At 35.4% G+C, this 26,193-nt stretch overlaps 1 protein-coding gene and 1 long non-coding RNA gene across 2 annotated transcripts; one reads left to right on the top strand and one right to left on the bottom strand.

Annotated features, from left to right (window-relative positions):
- Positions 1 to 3,019: 3,019 nt before the first annotated feature.
- LOC132180007 (uncharacterized) lies at positions 3,020 to 25,978 on the bottom strand. The gene is made up of 4 exons (XR_009440007.1): positions 25,741 to 25,978; positions 25,480 to 25,622; positions 17,346 to 17,479; positions 3,020 to 3,556 (listed from the first exon to the last, which is right to left on the bottom strand). It is a non-coding gene; the product is annotated as an uncharacterized LOC132180007 (long non-coding RNA).
- LOC132177110 (uncharacterized) lies at positions 13,860 to 15,594 on the top strand. The gene is made up of 2 exons (XM_059589329.1): positions 13,860 to 13,916; positions 14,551 to 15,594. Exon 2 carries the CDS (start codon positions 14,554 to 14,556, stop codon positions 15,592 to 15,594), a length of 1,041 nt encoding a protein of 346 aa, XP_059445312.1. The 5' UTR covers positions 13,860 to 13,916; positions 14,551 to 14,553.
- Positions 25,979 to 26,193: the final 215 nt, after the last annotated feature.

A 26,193-nucleotide genomic window follows, 5' to 3' on the forward strand; every position in this document is an offset into this window, starting at 1 on the left:
ATTAACAAATTAGCTACCAAAAATGACAAATGGTAATAAGATCATTTTAAACCATAGTTTTACTTAATAGAATAAACCCACATATCCAATAAATTTAAAAATTTAAAAATTTTAATTCTTATAAATTGAAACGTGTTAAATATTTGTTCGCATATATGTACTTTAAAATGAAATATAATGAAAAAAACAAATTCAAAATAAAAACCTAGATTAATCAATTATAGAAAATGATTGATTAATCATTATATTCCAACAATGATACCACTTCTCAAAAAAATTGTTTGTGAGGAGAAAGTTCAACTCCTGAAAGTTCATTATATTCTAACAATGATACCACTGACAAAAATAAAGAAGCATTTTAAAATAAATGAGCATATTGATATATGATTACAATTATGTTTACTAATTTTGTAAACAAAAGAATGTCGGTAGTTTAATTTTTCTTTTAAAAAAGAAAGAGATAAAAAACAGTGGCAAAAATATTGGAACACCCCAAAACAAAAATGAATAACAAAAGTCAATTAAATTTACAAAAGAATTTTTTTAACTTGTATTAAATAAAATTAATAAAATTTGAATGAAAAATAATATATAAATTAGAATAGAAATTAAGGACAAAAAAATAATGTAAACAAATGAAAAATACTAATATAATAAAAAATAACTCGTTTTTTTTTTTTATATATATATATATTTTTCTCAATTCCAATGAAATCCACAAATATTAGAAAAGGTTTTGTCCAATAGATTTTTTTTTTTTTTTAACCATCCTTCAATTTATATAAAAGTAAATGAAACTAATTTTAAGACATAGGAAAACAAAGACAAAAAAAATCTATGATCGGAAAATTGAGTGTGAAATATATTGGAAGAATTGAGTTTCTACGAAAATAAACTCTCTCACTATTATTTCCTGAATTCAATGTAAAATTTACAAAAGAAAAGTAATCATTTGAATAAAAAATAATATATAAATTAGAAAAAAAAATAACGGTAAAAAAAAAATGGAAGAACATAAGCACCAGAAATAAAGATAAAAAAAACGAAAAATAACGAAAATATTAATATAATTGAAAATAACTATTCTAGAAAAAAAAAAAAAAGTCATATAATTTTTCATTGAGAAACAATGATTGGAAAATTGAAAAGAACTATTATAGGAAAAAATATATATATATAAAGAAAGAAAATAACGGTAGTATAATTTTTCATTGAGAAACAACAAATAAAAACTCTCATAGAATCTCTCTCTTGTCTTTTTCCAGAATTGATTGATATAAATAGAAAGTAAAAGAAGAAAAAAAAAAATATAAGGGACAAAAAAAAAATGGAAGAACATAAGCATGAAAATAAAGATAAAAAAATAAAATAAAATGACAATACTAATATAATGAAAAATAAATATATTTTTTTTCGACCATCCTTCATGCACATATATAAAAGTAAAAGAAACTAATTTTAAGACATATAGGAAAACAAAGACAAAAAAAGAAAAAAAATCTACAATTAGAAAATTGAAAGTGAAATATATTGGAAAAATTGAGTTTCTACGAAAAAAAACTCTCTCACTATTAATATTTCTTGAATTCAATGTAAAATTTACAAAATAAAAGTAATCATTTGAATAAAAAATAATATATAAATTAGAAAAAAAAATAAGGGTCAAAAACAAAAAATGGAAGAACATAAGCACCGGAAATAAAGATAAAAAAAAAAAAAATAAAAATATGAAAATATTAATATAATTGAAAATAACTATTCTAGCAAAGCAAAACCAAAAAACAAAGAAAAAAAAAACTGTAAATAATTTTTCATTGAGAAACAACGATTGGAATATTGAAAAGAACTGTTATAGGAAAAAAAAATAAAGAAAGAAAATAACAGTAGTATAATTTTTCATTGAGAAAAAAAGAATAAAAATTCTCTCTCTCTCTCTCGTCTTTTTCCGGAATTGATTGATATAAATAGAAAGTAAAAAGCAGAAAAAATAGAAAAAGAAAAATATAGGGGACGAAAACAAAAATGGAAGAACATATGCACCGAAAATAAACATATAAAATGACAATACTAATATAATGGAAAATAAATGTACTAGCAAAAAAAAAAAAAAAGAAAAGAAAAGAAATAAAAGAAATGTAGTATAATTTTTCATTGAGAAACAACTATTGGAAACTCTCACTCTCCCTCCCTCTAGTCTTTTTCTTGAATTGAGTGTAAAATTTACAAAAGAACATTGAGATATAAATAGAAAGCAAGAGAAGAAAAGAGAAAAATAAACAGAGAGAAAGAGAGAATTTAGGAACCTTTTTTTTTTTTCCATTAAGATATCAGTTAAATGCATTCCAAATAAAACTCCTACATTTTAATTGTCTCACATTGAGATATAAAGAGAAAGCAAGAGAAGATAAAAAGAAAAATAAAGAAAGAGAGAGAGAGAGAGAGGGAGAGAGAGAATTTGTAAAGCTTTTGTTTTCTTCATTAAGACAGTTAAATATATTACAAATAAAACCCATACATTTTAATTGTCTCACATTGAGAAATAAACATAAAGCAAGAGAAGATAAAAAGAAAATTAAATAAAGAGAACCTTTTATTTTCTTCATTAAGATATCAATTAAATGAATTTCAAATAATATAAAGAGAAAGCAAGAGAAGATAAAAAGAAAAATAGAGAGAGAGAGAATTTGTGAACCTTTTGTTTTCTTCATTATGACAATTAAATATATTACAAATAAAACCTATACGTTTAAATTGTCTCACATTGAGATATAAACATAAAGCAAAAGAAGATGAAAAGAGAGAATTTGAAATGCATTTGCTTTCTTCATTTAGACAATTCAATGCATTACAAATAAAACCCTTACGTTTTAAGTGTCTCACTAAAAGACTAACATTTAAAACGCCACGTGTCGCAATGAAGAGATTTGCCTCAAACTAGAAAAAGACTAACATCTAAAACGCAATTTTTTTTTAAAAAAAAAAAACAAAAACTTGCATATTTCCACTCCGCTTAGCTTGGTAGTTTATTTACAAATAAATAAGAGTTTATTAAAGAAACTCAACAAAGACAAAAAGATTCAACAAACACAAACACCTCAAGGCCATGGTCCCGCAAACTCTCCTGTGCCTGCGTAAATGCAAGAAGATTCAACTAGAGGCCATCAACCAATACACCTTATCCCAAATAATGCATTTTAGATCCAAAATCTTTCTCCAAGACCAAGAACAATTCCCTAGTAGCATGACTTTCTAGAAACTTTTATTTCTGAGAAGATTTGAATTAACCCAACTGGACCGGATAGAGCTACCACTATTGGAGCAAAGCCACAAATGTTTCAACATTTTCAATTTATTCTACAACTTCATGTTTTTAGCATCCAGACCACCCTCTTTCTTGGGAAGGCAATTAATCTCAACCTCCTTTCCATAAAAAAGACTTGAGGATCTACTCGATCTACTCAATCTACTTGACTAATAACTCCTTTGGTAAGAATAAAAAGGGAAGCCTTGAACACTTGCATGGAAGAAAGAATTTCAGTAATCAACCAAAGTCTTCCTGCATAAGAGTGGGCTTTACATTAATCAAATATTGGAGTAACTTTGTAAATTTCATGTGCATTATCTTTGCAACCAATGATCATGCTACTAGAAGGGCATAGACAAAACAAAAGCATGAGAAGATATATTTATCTCTTTGGTAGAGAAGAATTGTAAATATTAGCCATATGACTGTCACTCCAGTAGGTTATCTACATATCAATTGCATGGGGTCCGAGGCTTTATAAAGTGTTTAGATGCATAGGTTGGAACATCCTGCTAGTTGCATGAAGTTATCATGGAATCTAAACAAATATGGTGCTCGAACCAAATTGATTTTAATTATTTGACCACTATTATTGATTCAACGTATATAATAAACTTAGGAATTACTGGGAAAAGTCACCAGAATTGTAACTTATACAGAGTTAGGTTAATTTCTACTCCAACAATCATCTATTTCTAGAGCTAACCCTAGAGCAAATGAAAGAAAAAGCAGAAAAAGGGGGGAAGCCAAATACTGGATTACTTGTTTTCCACAATCTCCTACAGTACCACCCATGAAAGCCTCAATAATTGATGATACTGCACTCTCTCTCATGGATCATTTGCATTGACAAAATAAAAAAGGTAGAAACTGTTAGAACCAGACTTTAGTTGTAAATTCTATACACACCCTAATTCTACGAATTAAAGTGTTAGTAATTGTTTTGTCCAATATTTGAAGTGCGTGAAGAATCTTCCTTTAATGTGGGTGACGAATGCAGCTTGGATTCCAGTGTAATTGAGTGTGCTGGAGATAAAATAGAGCAAAAAGGTTTTTCTTTTTCTTTAGATATAGTGATGATGCCATTCAATTAAAGTAGGATCTTCCCTACAGTGGTGATGCAGAAGATATTGAAAAAAAAAAAAAAAAACACTAGAAGCACTAAACAAACTTACGCAGATTGTGAAGGAGATCAATTTTTTTTCTTTTTCTTTTTTGCTTTAGGAGACTGTATATGTATCCAACTATAGAACCACGGATTTCAACTTATTTTGTTGCACACTAATGTTATTGATTTACAGTTAATTTATACAAGTTGGTTGTGATTACAAAATGGTAAGAGAATACATAATTGACTTAGGTCAAGATGTGCTAGCCGTTGAGTTTCTTTTGTTGGTTCTAGCCGTTGCTTGAGTGATCCCCACAAACAAGACAAGTGGCAGATGACATTGAGCTTGGTACGCATGAGAAAGAAATGAGAAGACACATCCGGTTTAGTGAAGATGTCAACCAGATTATTTTTGTTGGAAATGAATTGTATGACCAAGGTTTTGGAGGCAACCTTGTCACAAACAAAATGAAAGTTTATTTCTATGTGCTTGGTATGTGCATGGAAGAATATATTTGCTATCAAATACGTGGCACCGATATCGTCATAGCATAAGGTGGGAGGAGGAGGGAGAAAAATGCCGAGATCTCGAAGTATGGGTTGAAGGCAGATGAGTTAAGTAACAATAACAAGGGTGCCATAATCAAATTCACTACTAAAGCAGGCTATTGTTTGTTTTTTGTATGAGAATCGAGATATGAGATTGGGGCCAATAAAGATTCAGATAGCGCTGTTGATTTTTGGTCATCTTGGTAGCCGGCCGAGTTGACATCAAAGTATACTTGAAGGGTCTGAGATGGAGATCGACAAAGTAGCAGACCATAGAAGATAGTGGATTTGAGTTGCCCCAGTAGCTTGAAAATGGGTGGGGAATAATATCTTGACAAAGAAGATTGCACAAGAATGGCAAGAATCAGGCATAAGTTTTTGAGATTATTTTTATAATTCTATTTTTTTCTTTGTCTACAAGTATTTTGCTTTGTCTCCATGTTTCAGGGTTATTTTTGTATTTTTCCTTTTTTTTCTTTCTTTTTTCGCAAGTGTTTTGCTTAGAGAGCACTCAAAACTTAGCTTATATGCTTTGTGTTATTTCTTAATTAAATTTAGGAGTATCAATAAAATTGAAGTCTTTAAGACTTATTCTCTCTCTCTCTCTCTCTCTCTCTCTCTCTCTTGTGTGTGACTAAGTCATTTATCATCCCTAGCCGTTATTTTCTCTCTTCCTGTGTTCTCTTTATAGTCTTCGATCTATAGCTTTTGCTTATTGTCCTACGCTATCAGAACAATCCTGATTTTATTTGGTGTCACATAGGTAGTGTGTTGATTTGTGCAACAAATGAGCAAGGAAGAGTCAAAGCATGAGCCAAAAAATCCAAGCTCCAATAGGTGATCACTAAGTTCCAGTACCAAGCACATGGGGCTTGTTTTAAACCATATAGTGTCTTGTGTAACTTGCATACATGATGAAGAAACTAAGGATGGATGAAGCCGTGAAGCTAGGTCATGTACACATCTTCGGAGAGGCATCCATGCAAGAATGCATTATGAATATCAATCTGATGGATGGGTCAGCCTAATAACATGGCAAGTGAGAGAACATGGTGAATGGTTGTAGGCTTTACTACTAGTGAGGGTGATGAACCAGGTTTTTCACCCTTTCATCGGGAAGTTTGTAGTAGTCTATTTCGACGACATCCTCATCTACAGCTCCGACAATGAGGTACACCTTCGACATGTGCGGGAAGTACTCCTTGTGTTGCGCAAGCAGAAGTTCTTTGCTGCATCGGCCAAGTGTTCCTTCATGACAGACTCTATTCTCTTTCTTGGTTAGGTGGTGTCAAAGGATGGGTTGGCGGTGGATGAGTCGAAAGTGGAGGCTGTCAGACAATGGCCAATTCCCACTACTCTATATGAGGTACGAAGCTTCCATTGATTGGTGTCATTCTGCAGGTGCTTTATTCATGATTTCAGCACTATCGTGGCGCCAATTACGGAGTGTGTGAAGGCAAGAAAGTTCTCATGGAGTGACGCAGCCACTATCGCCTTTGAGTTGATCAAACTCAAGCTGACCACGGCCTCATTGCTTGTCCTTCCCGACTTCAACTTGCCTTTTGAGTTGCATTGTGACACGCCTAAGGTAGGCACTGGAGCGGTACTAAGTCAATGAGGAAATCCAGTGGCACACTTCAGTGAAAATTTGAGTGGTTCAAGGCTCAACTATAGCACCTATGATGTGAAAATTTATGCATTGTTGCAGTCTTTGAAGCATTGGAGATCGTACCTCGCCTACAATGACTTTATCTTGTACTCAGACCATGAAGCATTGAAGTATCTGAATAGTCAAGATCAGCTTTCATCTCGGCATGCCAAGTGGGCTGCATACGTGCAACAATTCTCATTCGCCTTCAAACACAAATAAGGGCTTTGAACAAGGTGGCTGACGCCCTCAGCCGGAAGACCACACTCTTGACCAAGATGAACACGAAGGTACTTGGGTTTTGAGCTCTTAAAAGATTCATTGTCTATTAATTGACCCCTTCTTTGGTCTTATTGCTAGTGATGTGACTTCTGGAGTGAGGGGAGACTTTGGTCTGCATAATGGGTTCGTCTTCAAGAGCACTCAACTATGCATTCTCGAAGGCAGTTTACGGTTGAAGATTATCTACAAGCGTCACAAGGAAAGTCACATGGGATGGGATAAGACGATCCAACTAGTGGCGGAACAGTTCTATTGGCGAGTATGAGGAAGGAGGTGGAGAAGTGTATGAGGAGCTGCCAGATATGTCAAGTATTCAAGGGGATGGCTACTAATGCCAGATTGTATATGCCACTTCCTATTCCGGAAGGGCCATGGACTAATGTTAGCATGGACTTCGTGTTGGGCTTACCAAGGACCCAAAAAAGTAATGATTCCATCTTTGTAGTAGTTGATAGATTCTCTAAGATGGTTCATTTCATTGCATGCAAAAAGACCTCCAATACTGACTCCAAGGATTGCTGTTGTCCATAGTCTCTGACCGTGACATGCAATTCCTTATTCAATTTTGGCGGTGTTTGTGGCAATTGTCTCACACAAGACTCAACTTCAACAGCACCTACCACCCACAAAAGGACGGACAAATGCAGGTCGTCAATAGTTCATTGGGGGCCTTACTTCGGAGCTTGGTGGGGGGGTATCTTAAGTCATGGGATCAAAAGCTATACTAAGCCGAGTTCGCCTTTAGCCGATCAACTAACCGGAGTACTGGCCTTAGCCAATTCACCATCATTTATGGGAGTAATACTAGTGCTCCGTTGGATTTGGCACCTATTCCTGACTTGAAGAGAATACATGTTAAAGCCGAGGACTTGATTGCCTAGATACACGAAGGCCACTAGTTGATCATCCATAATTTACAAGAGTCAACGGCGAAGTATAAGGCGGATGAGGACAAGAAGCGATGTGCTCTAGAATTTGAGGAGGATTTTGCGTGGGCTGTCTTGACTAAAGAGGTTCCCTGTCGGTGAGTACAACAAGCTGGCTGCCCGCAAGATTGGTCCGGTAGAGATTGTTGAAAAAATTAATCCGAATGCCTATCGGTTGAAGCTTCGTAGCCACATTAAGACATTTGATGTCTTTAATGTCAAGCACCTCATTCTGTTCACATGTGACTCTTCGGAAGAGGATACAAATTCGAGTACGAATTCTCTCCAACATAGGGAGGATGATGTAGATCGGAGAGCTTGGGACTTCATGAGGAAGACTCGAGCAGATGTAAGCATTTAGAGACCCCAGAGGGTCAAGACGAGAGCACAAACATGTGCAGAAGGGTTGTCAAAGCAGTCGTAGGGGCCACTGTTCGATAGCCCGTCCGAACGGGCCTCTTTCGGAAACTCTCCATAGTAATTCTAGAGGCATCTATTTGATGCCCCGTTCAAAGGCCGTCCGGACATGCCACTCCTCCGGAAGTCCCATACTAAAACCCGAGGCGTCTGTTCGATAGCCGTTTGAACGAAGGCCATCCGGACAAGCCACTCCTCCGGAAGTCCCATACTAAAACCCGAGGCGTTCGTTCGATAGCCATTCAAACGCCTATGTTTATCTTTTAGTTTCATACTTAGTTTAAAGTTTTATTTTAGGACTATCCGAACGGAGGTTTGTTCCATTTGAATGGCCAGTTGTACGTACTTTAATTTCAGTTATTTAGTGGCCGTCCAAACTGAGGTGTGTTCCGTCCGAACGGCCAGCGTAGAAGTCAAAACCGACTTAATCTCCTTTTTCCACTAGGGTTAAGAGTTTGGGGCTAGAAGTACATGCTTATAGCCTTCAGAATGTAGCTTATCATTATTATTCAGTTTTTATCAATAAGAAGCCTTAGAGTTGAGTTTCTTCAATATTTTCCTTAGAAATGGAGGATATGAGCATGCTAAGGATCAATTGATGCTGTCGAGACTATCGGAGAGTGTCTAGGTTTGAGGCAATGGTGAGGGAGCCATCGCTGACAGTGGAGGTGTTTAGATATGGTGTGGTGTTAGTGCCAACAAAGCCATAGAGATCATGCCCTTGAAGGTAGAGTTCAATTTGAGCATGCCACACAAGGAAGTTTCCTTTGTTTATAAAAGTTGGTTTTGGTTACAAAATGGAAAGAGAAGACATAATTGATTTAGATGAATTTCTAATTTTCTTCTTGAGATGTTATAGATAGCCGTTGGGTAATTGATTTCATGCCTTAAGATTGTTGATGCTAGCCGTTGCTTGAGTATTGTTTCTTTATTGAGTGTTTTTTGTTGTGGATTCGTTTGTTCATTACAAACAACGAAATATTCAGGACCATTAAATAAATTCTATCCCAAACAAGACAATAAATTTATAAACAACGAACTTACTAATTCTCTCTATTTTGCATGTATTATTGGAGTAATTCTCAATGTAGTTCTTTTACTTCTGTTCTTGATGGTTTAGCATGTAGAGTAGAATAATTCTGTTATTTCTTCTCAAACAAAAATAATATTAATAATCTCAACTACTTCATAGATTGCACACACTTTGAATTTTCTCCACACATTCACAATGCAAGTCTAAATTAAGGTGTTATTTGTTAGTCAAATAACAGTACAACCATGTTGATTAATTTTACCAGGTAAATTTGACTATAAGACATAGGAGAAGGAATTAACAAAACCAAACCTAACCAAGAAGCTAATTACAATATACTGGGATAGGTATAAATTGAGAATATCAATAAGACGACACAGTTTGGTGGGTTCAAGATAAGGATTTGTCTTCTAACTTACGTTTTTTTTTTTCACTTCTCAATCAAATATTTTAATCCCAGAATATGTACCTAAATTACTGCATCACATCATTCTTTTGAATATACCCTATATATTTTATGAAGACATCCTTATAGTAATGCTGTCAACAGAGGAGAAATGCAAAAATACAGAGATCTCTAGGTAGGCATGAGAGCAAGTATTGATTTTACAATAAGTAAATGCAAGTTATGACATGGGGAAAAAATAAAAATTATAAGATAATAGACTGTTAAATCACCACTTATCTTACAAGTTTAAGCTGATAAGAAGAAGTAAATTTAATCATTTAATTAATAGTTAAATACTCTGTTAGGTTAGGATTTGGCACATTCGGTTTGCATGTACGTTGTTGAAAATGAGCACCTCAATATGTCCAGGAAGCAGATTCTAGAAGGCAGGTCCGGACCCCCAGAAGCAAGGTCCGGACCCCATTTCCAGCAACCAGAAACAAGGTTTTGAAGGAAGGGTCCGGACCGCCAGAAGCAAGGTCCGGACCCCATTTTCCGAAAGTTCATTTTATGAGGCATGTCCGGACCTCAGATTTGCAGGGTCCGGACATGACTGATTTGTTAGGTTTATTTGTCTATTTAAGCTACGTGAGTTTGCCATTTACAACTACGTATTTTGGAGAGCAAAATCAGAGAGCTTAGAGAGAGATATTGTTCTAGCTTATTTGAGAAGGGATTAAATACGTGAAGCCAATCGGAGTTCCGGTGAAAGGAAATCTTATAGAAGAATTGTGCCAGATGTTCTGGAAAGGGCTACTGTGGTAGAAGTCAAGTGGGTCGCTTGTCGTGTACAAGGAAGAGTAAATTGCAAAGGTTTTGTAATTCTTCTTGTATTCCTTATTCTTCTTATAGTGGATTGATTTCCTGGGTTTGGCTGCCCCGGAGAGGTTTTACATTTAGAGAGTTCTCTAAATGGTTTCCTCTTCGTAACCAAATATCTGTGTTCTTGATTTTCATTACATATCTGTATTTGGTTGATTATTGATTGTTAGGTTCAGATCTTATTCCGCTTAATATTTGTGAATCACCTAGACATTTGAATAGGTGTCGTTTGGAGTCGTTTTAGAATTTTCAATTGGTATCAGAGCGGGTTCACTCTGTGAAGGATTTATTTCCTGAGTGTGATCCGAGACTCCATATCAAATGTCTCTTACGGTTGCTCCTAATTCTCTTCCCGTCTTTGACGGAACAAATTATACGCTTTGGAAAATTCGTATGAGAGCTTATTTTAAATCCATTAATGTTTGGCATATTGTTGAATCTGGATGGACACGTCCAGACAAAGCAATTGCTGAATGGACAACGGAGGAAAAGAATAATGCTACTGCGAATGACAAAGCTATAAATGCTATTTACATCTCTGTTTCAAATGAGGAATTTTCTAGAATTTCTAGATGTGAAATAGCTAAGGAAGCCTGGGAAACTTTAGAAATCACACATGAAGGAACTAAGGTTGTTAGAACTTCAAAAATTCAAATGTTGGTTTCTCAGTTTGAGGAGATTAGAATGCAGGAAGATGAAACTTTTGATGAATTTTATTCAAAGCTTAGTGCCATTAGAAACTCTACCATTAATTTGGGAAAGAAAATGGATGATGCTAAAGTGGTGAAAAAAATCTTAAGATCTTTGCCTGAGAGGTTTATTCCCCAAATTGCTGCTATACAACAGAGCAAGGACTTAGATACTATGAGAGTAGAAGAACTTGTAGGTTCCCTTCAAACCTTTGAGCTAATTCTTCCTAAACACAAGAACACCAAAAATATTGCTCTTAAGGCAAAAAATGTTAAGGTTGACTCTTGTGGTTCATCTGATGAGGATTCTGGAAATGAGGAAGAAATTGCTATGTTTGCTAAGAAGTTTAGGAAATTCTTTAGAGCCAAGAAAGGAAATTTTAGAAATAACAATTCACAATTTTCTGAGAAATCTAGAAATGAGAATGTTGAGAAAGGAAAGTCACCTAGAGGTATCAAGTGTCACGAATGTGGAGGACATGGGCATATTCGTGTTGACTGTGCTAACTTGAGAAAGTCAAATGGCAAGGCATTTAATGTGACTCAAAGTGATGAGTCAGACAAGGACGATGCTGAACAGGGAGTTAATTACTTAGCACTTGGAGTTAGTTATGAGAGTGAGCATGAGAATAGTGAGTGTAATTCTCAAGACAAACAAGGTGTGTCCTATAATGATTCGGAAGAAGAAGATGATTTGCAAAATGCTTATAATAATCTCTTTGTGGAATACACTAAACTGAAAAAGCTGAATAAGCAGCAATTGAAGAAACTCAATGAGGTTAATCTTGAAAATGATCAACTTTCTGTCACCTTAACTGATTCTCTTGCTACTCATAATACTTTGATGTCTGAAAATCAAATGCTAATTGCCAAAGTGAAATCCTTAGAGAATGAACTGAATGAATCAAAGAATCATTTAACAAAATTCTCTAGTGAAAAGCTAAATCAAATGCTACATAATCAGAAACATTCGTTTGATAGAACTGGATTGGGTTTTGATAAATCTGCTATTTTATCTACTAATGTTGCTTCTTCTTCAAAGATGATGTTTGTGAAACCAGTGAACAAAGAAGATAGCTTGGCTGAAAAGAAGGTAATTTCTCCTCAAATTTCCAAAGGTGGAAAAGGTAAGGGAACTCTAACTGATTCCTATATGTCTAGTTCTAAGTCGAGAAGTATGCACATGTTAAGGAACCAACCTTCTCAAAGGTTTATTCCTACGTGTCATAACTGTGGTAAGATTGGACATATTCGTCCTAAGTGTTTTCAGCTTAACAGTAATGAGCCTAAAAGAGAATATTTCCATTCTAGAAATAGTTATGAGAAATTATTCAACATGATGAGAGACGTAGTAACACGGTTAGATGTCTTGGATAAGAGTCACACAGTTGTCCCTGATGTGAAGAAAGTTTGGGTCAAGAAGATTAATACCATTCACCCATTGAGGGGGAGTGGTAATGGACTCACCTAGATTAGGTGGGCACATAGACCATGCCTAGAAATTGAGCATATTGATATGAGTCTATAGCTGTTCTAGGGCATTTTTTTTAATTTTTGTTTGCTTTGTTTTTATTTTCTTTGATTATTTTTTTATTCTTTTAGATTGTTTTAATTGTTGGATACTCAGTTTCTCATGTCTTGTGCTCAAATGAATATTTTACATATGAGTGGGGTCAATATTTCTGCAATTTACATCTATTGCTCCATATGTTTCTGATATACCTTGTTTTTTTTTCGAAGACTGTTAAAGGAGTAAGAGTCAGTTTTTCTCATGTTCGAAATTGTGCACTTTTTGCCCCCATTAGGTTTAGATTTTTGTTATGTGTTTGGGAATTTGGAGCAAACATTTTGCTTGGAAGATAGGTAGTGTCAGTTCTATCCACTTGACCAACTCGTTAGTTGAACCTAGCTCCTAAAAAATTCCAACATTTTCCAAAAAAAAAAAAAAAAAAAAAAAGGGCTTAAAATAAGCTCAAATGACTTAGTTTTGCTTCTGTCTGTCCCTAAAGAAAGAATCGGTGATCAAATCATTACGGAAATAGATGATTACTAAAGGACATTGTAAAAGCGAATGATTAGTCTCAGGGGGAGTGTATCGGATGAGGGAATCTAGGTCCTAACATTATAAGGTTTTACTGTGGCTTGAATCAGACTGTTTGTCTTTCATTTACAAAGTGTCTGCCTAGATTTCCTTTCCACTGATGCAATCTTATTTAATGGGAGTTTTCACACACTACACCATCACATGAGATTTCTGATTATTGCCTACTTGACTGCATTCACAGAACAAGGTTGTGTCATGTATATGGTACATTTAAGATGTAAGTGTAATTTGTTGATCACTCCAGATTGTTAAGATATTTATGAGGACATGCATGGTTTATTGATTATCTATACAATTTCTGTTTTCCTTTTCAAATTAAAAAATAATAATAATAAAAAAATAAAAAGCATTTATTATGAATTTTTTTTGGATGCGGTCCGGACAAGGAAATTTCCTGTCCAGACACGGCATTGGTTATTTTATATAACCTGCAGTGTGTTTCATATCATACTTCTCTCTCTCTCTCTCTCTCTCTCGTCCGATTAACTTCATACAAATTTTTTTTTGTTTCGATTTTATTTGTTTCTTTCTTTTTATCTCTGACTTCTCTGTTTCATAGTCCAGTATCCACATTCAATCATCACAGGTATGTTTTTTCTTTCCTTCTTCTTTTCAATTTTGTGTTCAAATAAACTTCTCGAATGTGACTGTTTGGGTTTAATTTTGAAATTCCGAATTGTTTGCGTTATTGATTCACATTGATTATTCTTTCTATCTCATATGATTGTTGCAAACTACATGCACTTTGATGTATTTAGGAATGGTTTTTAATCTTAACATGTGTTTTCCATGCCTACATTTTTTTTGCATACAATGTGTTTGATAACATGTCTCAAAGATTCCGGTTTTCAACTATGCAACAATTTTTCAATTACATTGTTATATTTCACTGTCAATGGGTTTTAGATATTGGTTGGGATGTTCCTAGGCAAGGTATTTTCGGTTTTCATGAATTCTTTTCATCATGTTATATTCAATACCTTAATGCCTATCACCTGTTTGATTGAATGTCTACATGACATATGTTTGCATCTATCTTCGCTTTTCCTTGTGAAATAAAATTATTTTTGTTGTGTTCAACATTTATTATTTGTTTCTGGTACATCTATCTCATTTTTCGAATCACATGTTTCCTATAAAATTTTTTTTCAATCTAATTTCTTCTAGTGATTTGTGATATTCTTTTATCATTTACTTCTTTCTTTGGGGTGAGAATGCAGAAAATGGTGTATCAAAATTCGGAATCCACACCAAGGAGGAAGCACACTCGAGAAGAAAAATCAATCTTACAAGACAAGCTTTTGACACGCAACATTGTGATCGAGCGTGGAGTAGAGCAAAATGATCTTCAAGTGGAACCGTTTCGATTCATTCATGAAATATTCCAGGCCAATCAATGGACCTCTGTGTTCGTTCCTGTTAATGTATACACTCGATTAGTTCGGGAATTCTACTACAACATCGAAGACATTGACTTGGTTGATTCTCCGTCATTCAAGACCAAGGTCTCAGGGAAAACTCTCAATGTCACTCCTGAGTTGATAAGTGAAGTTACTGGGATTCCTTTGACAAATGAGAAGCCGCTTCCATTTTTGGAGACTGAGCCACAACCAACTAAAGCGGAGATCATGGCGGTTCTTAATCCGAGTCAAAAGCTTGTATGGGACGAAAACAAGAACAAAATTCCGATTGGTTATGTACGGGCTCCAGAGAGGCTGCTAACACGGATTGTGCTGCAAAATATTTGGCCAATCTCTCGAAATAGTCACGTGACTATAGAACGAGCAATGATGATTTATGGTATAATTACCCGTGTAGAGTTTTGTTTATGCACTCATATGGTGTTGACTATGATTGAGCTCCATGACGATCACTCCATTGCATTACCTTATGGCGGTCTCATCACAAAGATTCTGCACGCTACTTTGCCAAAAATTGCTGCAAATGAACATATGGAATCTCCTGAAGGTTATTTTGGCAAAGCAACAATGATGAAGTCAAATGCCCAACTTAGGCTTCATGCTTCAGCTGCTCATGTTTCTCAAATCATTCAAGATCCTCCAGCTGCGTCTTCCTTGGAATCATCAGATACACAAAGTCAATTAAATAAAATCATTGACTTACTTAAAGCCCAAGGCCAAAGCATTGAAGCTATCAACAACCGCCTGACGACTCAAGGCCAAAGCATCGAAGCTATAACCACCCGCCTAACTACTTTGGAGAAAGATGTGAAGTATATCAAGGACAGTTTTTGGCAAGAATGATCTTCTCATCTGTTTTGTTTTGTTCTTCTTTTAGGCAGAATATTTTTTTTAGTCTACTTATTTAAAGGTTTAATGGGTTGTTTTTCTTTGTTATATTTCATTTTTTTTTGTGTGCCTCCTTTGTCCTTCCGAGACAAAAAGGGGGAGTTGATTTTCTGATGTGTCATTTTCATGTACAAATTATTTTTGTCCCCGAATGGCCAAAAGGGGGAGTTTGTTAGGTTAGGATTTGGCACATTCAGTTTGCATGTACGTTGTTGAAAATGAGCACCTCAATATGTCCAGGAAGCAGATTCTAGAAGGCAGGTCCGGACCCCCAGAAGCAAGGTCCGGACCCCATTTCCAGCAACCAGAAACAAGGTTTTGAAGGAAGGGTCCGGACCGCCAGAAGCAGGGTCCGGACCCCATTTTCCGAAAGTTCATTTTATGAGGCATGTCCGGACCTCAGATTTGCAGGGTCCGGACATGACTGATTTATTAGGTTTATTTGTCTATTTAAGCTACGTGAGTTTGCCATTTACAACTACGTATTTTGGAGAGCAAAATCAGAGAGCTTAGAGAGAGATATTGTTCTAGCTTATTTGAGAAGGGATTAAATACGTGAAGCCAATCGGAGTTCCGGTGAAAGGAAATCTTATAGAAGAATTGTGCCAGATGTTCTGGAAAGGGCTACTGAGGTAGAAGTCAAGTGGGTCGCTTGTCGTGTACAAGGAAGAGTAAATTGCAAAGGTTTTGTAATTCTTCTTGTATTCCTTATTCTTCTTATAGTGGATTGATTTCCTGGGTTTGGCTGCCCCGGAGAGGTTTTACATTTATAGAGTTCTCTAAATGGTTTCCTCTTCGTAACCAAATATCTGTGTTCTTGATTTTCATTACATATCTGTATTTGGTTGATTATTGATTGTTAGGTCAGATCTTATTCCGCTTAATATTTGTGAATCACCTAGACATTTGAATAGGTGTCGTTTGGAGTCGTTTTAGAATTTTCACACTCCCCTCACGTGCAGGCTCAAATTCTCTTTTAAGAGGTGTCCCCAAGAAGTAGCTCAATCGACTGGGGACTATGCCTCATAAAGCGGAAGTCACTAGTTCGAATCCTCCATCCTCCCTCCTATGGACATGTCCAAAAAAAAAAGAGGTGAGACCCAACGAGACCTAACACATTGAATATTTAATTTAAATTAGGGGTGAATTAACAGAGTTAGGTTCAAACTTAGGACCTATGGCGTTGATACCATATCAAATCACCACTTGTCCTAAAAGTTCAAGTTGATAGAAAGATGTAAAATCAACCATTAATCAATACTTGAACATTGGCAATTGTTAGTTGTGACTCTAGAAAGTTAGTCACATCAAATGAGTGGGTCTCACATTGGATCTTTATTATAGAAATTAGACTTTATAAGTAAGTTTAGGGAGCTCCAATTGTGTTTTTTTTCAAGCATAAAGAGCAAAGGTAATTAGCGTTTTTCCTAGATTAATTGTTACACTTTTTTTTTGTACTTTTTCTTCTTTATTTGATGCGTCATAGTACATATCTTTGAATCAGTCTAGTATGTTCAGTCTTGTTGCTTAATGGTTCTTTATTTTGAGCAGCTGGCTGTACCATCTCTCTCTCACACACAAAATGGTATGTAGCAGGATCTGAATAAAACGATCTAAGTACATACACAATGATATATTTTGTTATAAGTATATAACCAATTTCTATTAGAAAGATGCATAAGAGAGAGAGAGAAAGAGAGAGAAACCTTGAGCTGTCGTAGTGGTGGAGCTTTCCATTAGCAGAAAAGACAGAGAGCTATTACAGCTCAGCCCTTGTCCTGTAGATCTTCTTGATCAGGAACTTTCTTTCTCATCATTTTCTGGGAAAAAATGTCCGACCCTTTACATCAAACAAACCAATTTATCAGTCCTCAGTTGTTTTCTAAAAACAAATTGGAGTGAGAGAGAGAGAGAGAGAAAAGATTTTGTAAAATTAAAGAACCACACTGTACTTGCTCCCAAAAAAAAAAAAGGAAAAAAAAAACAAAAGAAGATAAAATTCAATCTACCTCTTGACACAAAATCCTTTCAATTCTGCAAGTGTTCTACTGATCATAAAGTATTTCTGTAAATTGAAAATGTAGAGAGAGAGAGAGAGAGAGAGGAGGGAGAAGAGAAAAAGGAAAAATATGGGTTTTTTGCTATTAAAAAAACAAGGTATATATAACTTAAGAGCAGCATTTTGCCAGGAATCTGAAACAAACGCTACTTTGCACAAGCACTGTGGAGGTGAAGAAGAAGAAGAAGAAGAATGAAGCATACCAATCCAAGCAAGGAGTGGCGACAAGGATGGACCAGAATTTGTTTTGCTTTTCTTTCTTTCAAGGTTTTCGTGGTTTGGAGCGATGTTGACATCTCACACAGAACCAGGCACAAAAAGCCACCAATCGTTATTTCTTAAAAGAGAAGAAAGAGAGTGTACAAAACAGAGCCAACAGAAGTAAGAGAAAACTAGTTTAGTGTCTGAAAGTAAAGGAAATTAATTAATTCAACAGATAATTGAATTGGCTGGTTTTTATTTGTTATTATTTATTTTATTTTATTTTATATGGTGAGTTTTGATTTCCGTGCAAATAGCCATTATGACGTGTTTGTACCCTCGTGCCCGTCATATCAACCCCAAATCTTTCTGACGCCGGGCAGAACTAGGATTGATAGAAAAGGGAATTCAGGAAGAGAGAAAATAACAAGTAGGGAAGAGAAAATCCCTAAGTGCTCCAAATAAGCAAACAGAGAAATAACTCTGAAAGACTTAAATTTAATTGATAGTATAAACTGGATTGAAAAACAACAAAGACTAGATGCCTTTATATAGGCTAGGCACCTCCTAAACTAACAAGGAAAAGGAAAAGCAAACCTAATTGGAAAAGGAAAACAAATCCTAATAGGAAAAGGAAAACAAATCCTAATAGAAAAGGAAAAACCCAATCCTTATTAAAAAAGGAAAACTAAAACACACATGCATAATTAAAATAACAATTTTATAAAATTCCTCCTGCATCAGTCTCTCCAGGTTGGAAAGAACTCGCCCTCGAGTTCAAATCATCTTTTCCTCTATCTTTTGGATGTCCAATTAATCCCTTCCATCCTGTACTTCTCAACATCAATGCAACTTGATATCGGAAGAGAAACAATTTACTACCCATCACAACATGACTGCGAATGGTAGTTTGAAAATTCTTCATATCATATTGAGATAATTCAATCTTCACACGGTATTCATTTATCTTCTCCCATTTGTGCGGCATATAAATCTCCCAAAAAGGATCAACTATTTCTTCCTCATTGAAAATAAAATTTTCCTCCACCTCAATAAGATCTTCATCGTCGACATATGTATCATAAGTTGGTGGGGAATTCCAATCCACGAAACATTGAGAAGGATCTTCAACATCTTCCTCATATTGAAACTCTTCATCAACAAACTTAATTCTCAAGTCTAAGTCTCCATGTCATTCATCCCGAACACGTTGTTCCCGAAATAGAACAGGTTTGTGATACGGGTTCTCGAAATTGGATTTTGAATTGCGACCGTCAATATCGCAATACATCTCCAAGTTTTGCGCCGCTAGACGCTGGGTTAACTCCGCAACCTGCCTTTGCAAATCTTCAATCATCACGTCTTGTATACTGCGCTCATGGTAAGGGACTTCCTCCTTCGGAACCTGTCCACGTCGACCACGACCACTAGTCATGAAAAACTAATGAAAAAATTCATCCCAAGAAGACGATAAGCTCTGATACCAACTGACGCCGGGCAGAACTAGGATTGTTCTAACAGCGTATAAAAGCAGCAGAAACTAAGATTTGAAGATAGAAAAGGGAATTCAGGAAGAGAGAAAATAACAAGTAGGGAAGAGAAAATCCCTAAGTGCCCCAAATAAGTAAACAGAGAAATAACTCTGAAAGACTTAAATTTAATTGATAGTATAAACTGGATTGAAAAACAACAAAGACTAGATGCCTTTATATAGGCTAGGCACCTCCTAAACTAACAAGGAAAATGAAAAGCAAACCTAATTGGAAAAGGAAAACAAATCCTAATAGGAAAAGGAAAAAAAATCCTAATAGAAAAGGAAAAACCCAATCCTTATTGAAAAAGGAAAACTAAAACACACATGCATAATTAAAATAACAATTTTATAAAATTCCTCCTGCATCACTTTCCGTTTAGACTTACTTTGTGTAAACTTTTATTTTATACATAAGAAAAAAAAAACAAAAAAAAAAAGAGAGAAATATGTTTAATGGAATGTAAATAAATTGGGAGACAGGACATACCGCTTAGTGCTTAGGAAAAGAGAAGACAAGTGCACGATCTTTTTTTTACTATTGTATTTTCTGCCTTTCAGTGAGTTTTGTTTTGTGTATAGAGTTTGTAATTAGTGTTTGCATGGCATATTTTGAGTTGATTTATGAGTATATCATTGCATGAATCGGCTATAAGTTAACTTATTTAATTAAATGGATCAGTTAGATTTTTTAATTATAATTTGTTAGTTTTGTGTTTAATTCGTCTTGAGTTTGTGAGTTGTGTCAAATATTGTAAACTCATATATCGCATGTTGGGTTCAAGTCATATCAAGAAAGATGTATAAGAATATAGGTCAAGTAAACCCAATCTATTTAATTAAACGAGTCAGACCCTTCAACTTTAATTCGTTAATTTCATGTTAGATTCGTGTCAAGTTTGTAAGTCATGTCAAAAGTTATCAGCCCTAATTTTGTAGTCAAGAATAAATTTCCTTTGAACTTTTTAATAGTTTCATAATGTTAAATCACAATTTGTTTCAAAACCTTAAGCTAATAGAAAAAGGTAAATTTAATCATTTAATCAATACTTTCTTCCAAAATTGTTGGGAAGTGATTAAGCATGATATTATGGAGGTATTTTTAGATTTCTATGTTCATAATAAGTTTGAAAAGAGCCTTAATGCCAGATTTATCTCTTACTCCGAAGGTGCCCGGGGCTTCTAATCTAAAGGACTTCCATCCTATTAGTCTTGTAAGTGGGATTTACAAGATTATTGCTAAAGTCCTTGCCAATAGGATGAGAAGGGTTGTGGATAGGGTTATCTCGAAGCCTCAGAAAGCCTTTGTCAAAGGAAGGCAAATTATGGACTCAGTGCTTATTGCCAACAAATGTTTGGATAGTTGTATGTATCGATTAGAAGTTTCTACTGTATTTACTCAGGTGATGTGGTTTTGGGAGAAATTGTGTTGTTGGATAGCACATTGCATTTCATTAGTTCGTTTCTCCATGTTGATAAACGACACTCTATCTGGTTTCTTCAACAGCTCTCAAGGGGTGAGGCAGGGTGATCTACTGTCTCCTTTTCTGTTTGTAATTGTCATGGAGGCATTTAGCATAATGATCATTGCTACCATTGACAGTGGTTTCATCTCGGGCTTCTTAGTGGGAGCTAGACTGTCTAAGCGGGTTTACATTTCTCATTTATTGTTTGCAGATGATACTTTGGTCTTTAGTGGGGCAAACTCTAATCAAATCCATTCCATTGGAGCATTACTTGTATGCGGTTTCTGGCCTAAAGGTGAATTTGGCCAAGTTAGTCTTGGTTCCGATAGGCACAGTGGATAATGTGGGTGATTTGGCTTGTTTTTTCGGTTGTGGAACATTCTAGTTGCCGTTGAAATATCTTGGCCTCACTCTAGGGGCTTGTTTCAAGGCTAAGTCCATATGGGATGACATTGTGGAAAAGAATGCACGCAAATTGACTAGTTGGAAAATGATGTATCTTTCTAAGGATGGTAGGGTCACTCTTATTAAGAGTACACTTTCCTATCTACCTACTTACTTCTTGTCTTTCTTTCATATGCTCGCTACTGTATAAAGAAGCTTCAATGTGATATTTTATGGGGTGGTATAAGCGAAGAGTTTAAGTACCATCTGGTCAATTAGCCCAAGGTTTGTTCTCCTATCTCCGAGGGTGGACTAGAGATTCAAAACTTGAGAGTGATCCAATCGAGCTCCGTTAGAGAAGTGGCTATGGCGATATGTGCATAAGAGAAAAGCCTGGTAGAGAAATGTGTTGGACGTCAAGTATGGTTTTGAGTGGGGTGGGTGGCGCTCCATCGATACATTTGGGCCACATGGGGTGGGGCTTTGGAAGTATATTAGCAGGGGGTGGTGGTTGTTTTCTAGCCACACCAGATTTGATCGAGGAGATGAGTCCAAGATTAGATTCTGGGATGATGTGTGGTGTGGACATTCGACTCTCAAGGATTTTTTCCAGGCTTATAAAATATAGCTAGTGTGAAAGATGCGCATATTGCTAATAACTTGGATTTATTGAGTGGTTCCCTCCAGTGAAATGTTAGTTTTATTTGATTGGTCCACAATTCAGAGGTGGATGTTCTAGCTTCCTTCTATACATTGTTGTATTCCCATAGAATGAGAAGGGAGGGGTAAGATAAGATTTGGTGGGTTCCATCTTGCAAAGGGAAATTTGATGTTAGATCCTTCTATAATATCCTTGTTTGTAAAGAGGCTACCCATTCCCCTTGGAAGAGTATTTGGCAGACCAAGTTTCCTTCGAGAGTGACTTTTTTCATCTGGACAACAGAGCTAGAGAAGAGTCTTACCTTGGACAACCTTAGAAAGAGACACCTTATCGTGGTCAATAGATGTTGGCTGTGCAAATCGGATGGGGAATCCGTCGATCATCTTTTCCTCCACTATGAGATTGCCGGTGCATTATGGTATGCTATTTTCAGTCATTTTGGGCTATCTTGGGTTATGCCTAATAGTGTGATGAATTTGTTTACTTGTTGGTGGAAGGGAGGACATCCTTGGAGTGCTATTGTGTGGAAGATGGTTCCCCTCGGCCTTATGTGGTGATTATAGAGGAAAAGAAATGCGAGATCCTTTGAGGACCTTGGAGGAGCTTACGTCATTTTTCTTTTTTACTCTTCTCACTTATGCAGCTGCTTGTTGACTCTGTTATCATTAGTTTTTTTTTTTTTTTTTTTTTTTCTTGTTCTCTTTTCTTCTCCTAATTAGGTGTTCTCTTGTATACTTCATTTGTATTAGGGTTACGCCCCACTACGCTTTTTGATATATACAACATTACTTATATATATATATATATATAAAACCTCATATGTAGGCTCAATCTTTCTTTTAATAGGTGATGCTCAACATATGAAATATTTAATTGAAATAGGAGATAAATGATAGAGTCTAGTCCCTCCTAGTTGGCTTTGCAGGAGAAAGGGTCCAGTTGGTAGGAGCAATCTCCCTCTCGGTGACAGCAAGGACTCTCCTGAGTTAAGCTACTATAATGGTTGATTTTCTGGTAGTAGATCGACCATAGACATACAATGCCATAATGGGACGACCTTCCCTAAACAAGTTGCAAGCAATAACCTCAACTTACCACCTGTAGATGAAGTTACAATGTAGTTGGTGAAGTGAAAAGTGATCAAGTGGTAGCCTAAAGATGTTATAACACCACAATGAAAGAGTCAACCAGGAAGGAGAGTTTATCCGTGAAGATTAGCTACAACAATAAAAATTGTAGAATGGGGAATAGTCGAAGAACTAAAAGAAGTCCTGAATGGAGAACATGACAGAAAAGTCAAAATAGGCTTTCAATTAACCCCTGAAGTTCGAGAGGAGTTGATCAACTTCCTCCAGGCATATAAAGATGTGTTTGCATGGCCTCACGAGGATATGTTGGGAATAGATCCCTCGGTAATTGTTCACTAGCTTAATGTTGACCCAATAGTAAGACTTGTGAAGCAGAAAAGAAGAAAGTTTCGCTCCCGAATGAAATCAAGTAATAGCGGACAAAGTGGAGGAGTTGCTCCAAGCAGGATTTATTGAGGAAGCCCATATCCAGTTTGGCTTCCAAATGTAGTACTGGTAAAGAAGCCCAATGGCAAATGGCGGATATGCGTGGATTTTACGGATTTGAACAAGGCATGTCTGAAAGATAGTTTCCTGCTTTCTCAAATTGATTTTTTTGTCGATTCAACAGCAGTCAGCAGGGCATGATCTCCTTAGATTTATGGACACATTCTCGAGGTATAATTAAATCTATATGTACGAGATTGATTGGGAAAAGACCTCGTTTGTAATTGATCAGGGATTGTATTGCTTCAAAGTCATGCCATTTGGGCTCAGAAATTCAGGGACTACGTACCAGAGACTGATAAACAGAATGTTCAAAAATCAAATCTGGAGGAATATGGAGGTGTTTGTGGATGACATGCTAGTGAAAAGTGATTGATTTCTTGCCTTGTTGATGCTAGCCCTTTGGGTGGTTTGAATCTCCTTTGTTGGTGCTAGCGGTTGCTTGAGTGATTGTTTCTTTGTTGTGGGCTCGTTTTCTTGTGGGTCTGTTTGCTCATTACGAACAACTAAATATTAAGGCCTATTAAACAAATTCTCTCCCAAACAAGACAATAAATTTATAAACAACCAACCTACTAATTCTCTCTATTTTGCATATATTATTTGACTAATTCTCAATGTGGTTGTATTACTTCTGTTCTTACTGGTCTATCATGTAGAGTAGAATAATTATGTTCTTTCTTCTCAAACAAAAATAATATTGATAATCTCAACTACTTCATAGATTGTACGCACTTTGAATTTTCTCCACACATTGACATTACGAGTCTAAAGGTGTTATTTGTTAGCCAAATAACAGTATATACAACCATGTTGATTAATTTTACCAGGTAAGGAGAATGAATTAACAAAACCAAACCTAGCCAAGAAAATACAATATAATGGGATACGTATAAATTGTGGATATCAATAAGACGGCACAGTTCGGTGGGTTCAAGATAATGATTTGTCTTCTAAATTACGCTTTTTTCACTTCTAAATCAAATATTTTAATTCCAGAATATGTTCCTAAATTATTGCATCACATCATTCGTTTGAATATACCCTATATATTTTATGAAGACTTCTTTATAGCAATGCTGTCAACAAAGGGGAAATGCAAAAATACAGTGATCTCTAGGCATTAGAGCAAGAATTGAAACACCTAATTAAAGTTTTACAATAAGTAAATGCAAGTCTATGACATGGGGAAAAAGATAATAATTATAAGCTAATAGGCAATTGTAAGTTGAGTTCAATCACCACTTATTTTATAAGCTTAACTTTATAGAAATATGTATATTTAGTTATTTAATCAATACTTTAACACCCACTCTTACGTGTGGGCTCAAACTCCCTTTCAATAGGAGAGAGGCCAAACACGTGTAATGTTTATTAAAATGGAGAGTCAATGATTAAGACACGGTTCGAACTCATAACATTTGATTATGATATCATGTTAAAATACCAATTTTCTTAAAAGCTTAACAAGTTGTGAACTCTAGAAAGTTAGTCACACATTGAACGGGTGGGTGAGTTAAAAATTGCACGTCAGTGTGAGGTCTCAGGTTGATTCTTATTATGTGAAATTAGGCTCAAATTGATTCTTATTATGTGAAATTAGACTTTATAGATAAATGGAGTGAGCTCCAATTATGTTTTTACAGCAATAGGGCAAATGTAATTAGAGTTTTTCCTAGATTAATTGTTACACTTTTTTTTTTTTTTGGGTACTTTTTCTTGTTTTATTTGATGCGTCATAGTACTTATCTTTCAATCAGGCTTGTTGCTTAATGGTTCTTTATTTTTTAGCAGCTGGCCGTACCATCTCTCTCTCACACACAAACTGATGAAACCATTGGAGAATGCATGAATAAAACGATCTAAATGCATACACAATGACATATTTTGTTATAAGTATATAAAACATGTTTCTATAAGAAGAAAGATGCATGAGAGAGAGAGAGAGAGAGAGAGAGAGAAACCTTGAGAAAAGACAGAGCCATTAGAGCTCAGCCCTTGTCCTGTAGATCTTCCTGATCAGGAATTTTCTTTCTCATCATTTTCTGGGAAAAATTGTCCGACCCATTACATCAAACAAGCCAATTTACCAGTCCACGGTTGTTTTCTACAAAAAATAAAAAGTTATAGCGAGAGAGAAAAGATCTTGTAAAATTTAAGAATCACACTGCACTTGCTCCCAAAAAAAGAAGGAAAAAAGAAAAACAAGATAAAATTCAATCTACCTCTTCACACACAAAAATCTTTCGATTCTGCAGATCTTCTGCAAGTGTTCTACTGATCATAAAGCATTTCTGTGACTGTAAAATGGAGGAAAAAGGAAAAATAAACATGGGTTTTGCTAAAAAAGAGTACATATAATTAAAGAGCCGCATTTTGCCAAATTTAGCCAAAAATCTGAAACAAACCCTACTTTGCATAAGCACTGTGGAGGTGAAGAGGAAGAAGAATAATTTGTTTGCTTTTCTCTCTTTCAAGGTTGTCGTGGTTTGGAGTGATGTTGACATCTCACACAGAACCAGGCACAAAGCCACCAATGGTTTTTTCTTAAAAGAGAAGAAAGAGAGTGTACAAAATAGAGCGAACACATGTAAGAGAAAACAAGTTTGGTGTCGGAAATTAATTAATTAATTAAATGCGAATCTGTGATTAATTAAGTGCAAAGGAGTAAACTTAAA

The sequence above is a fragment of the Corylus avellana genome, chromosome ca4 (genome assembly GCF_901000735.1).
Source record: "Corylus avellana chromosome ca4, CavTom2PMs-1.0".
NCBI lineage: Eukaryota > Viridiplantae > Streptophyta > Magnoliopsida > Fagales > Betulaceae > Corylus > Corylus avellana.

Coding starts and splice junctions, on each gene's coding strand:
- LOC132177110 (XM_059589329.1), top strand. CDS start 14,554: ATGGTGTATCAAAATTCGGAATCCACACCAAGGAGGAAGCACACTCGA.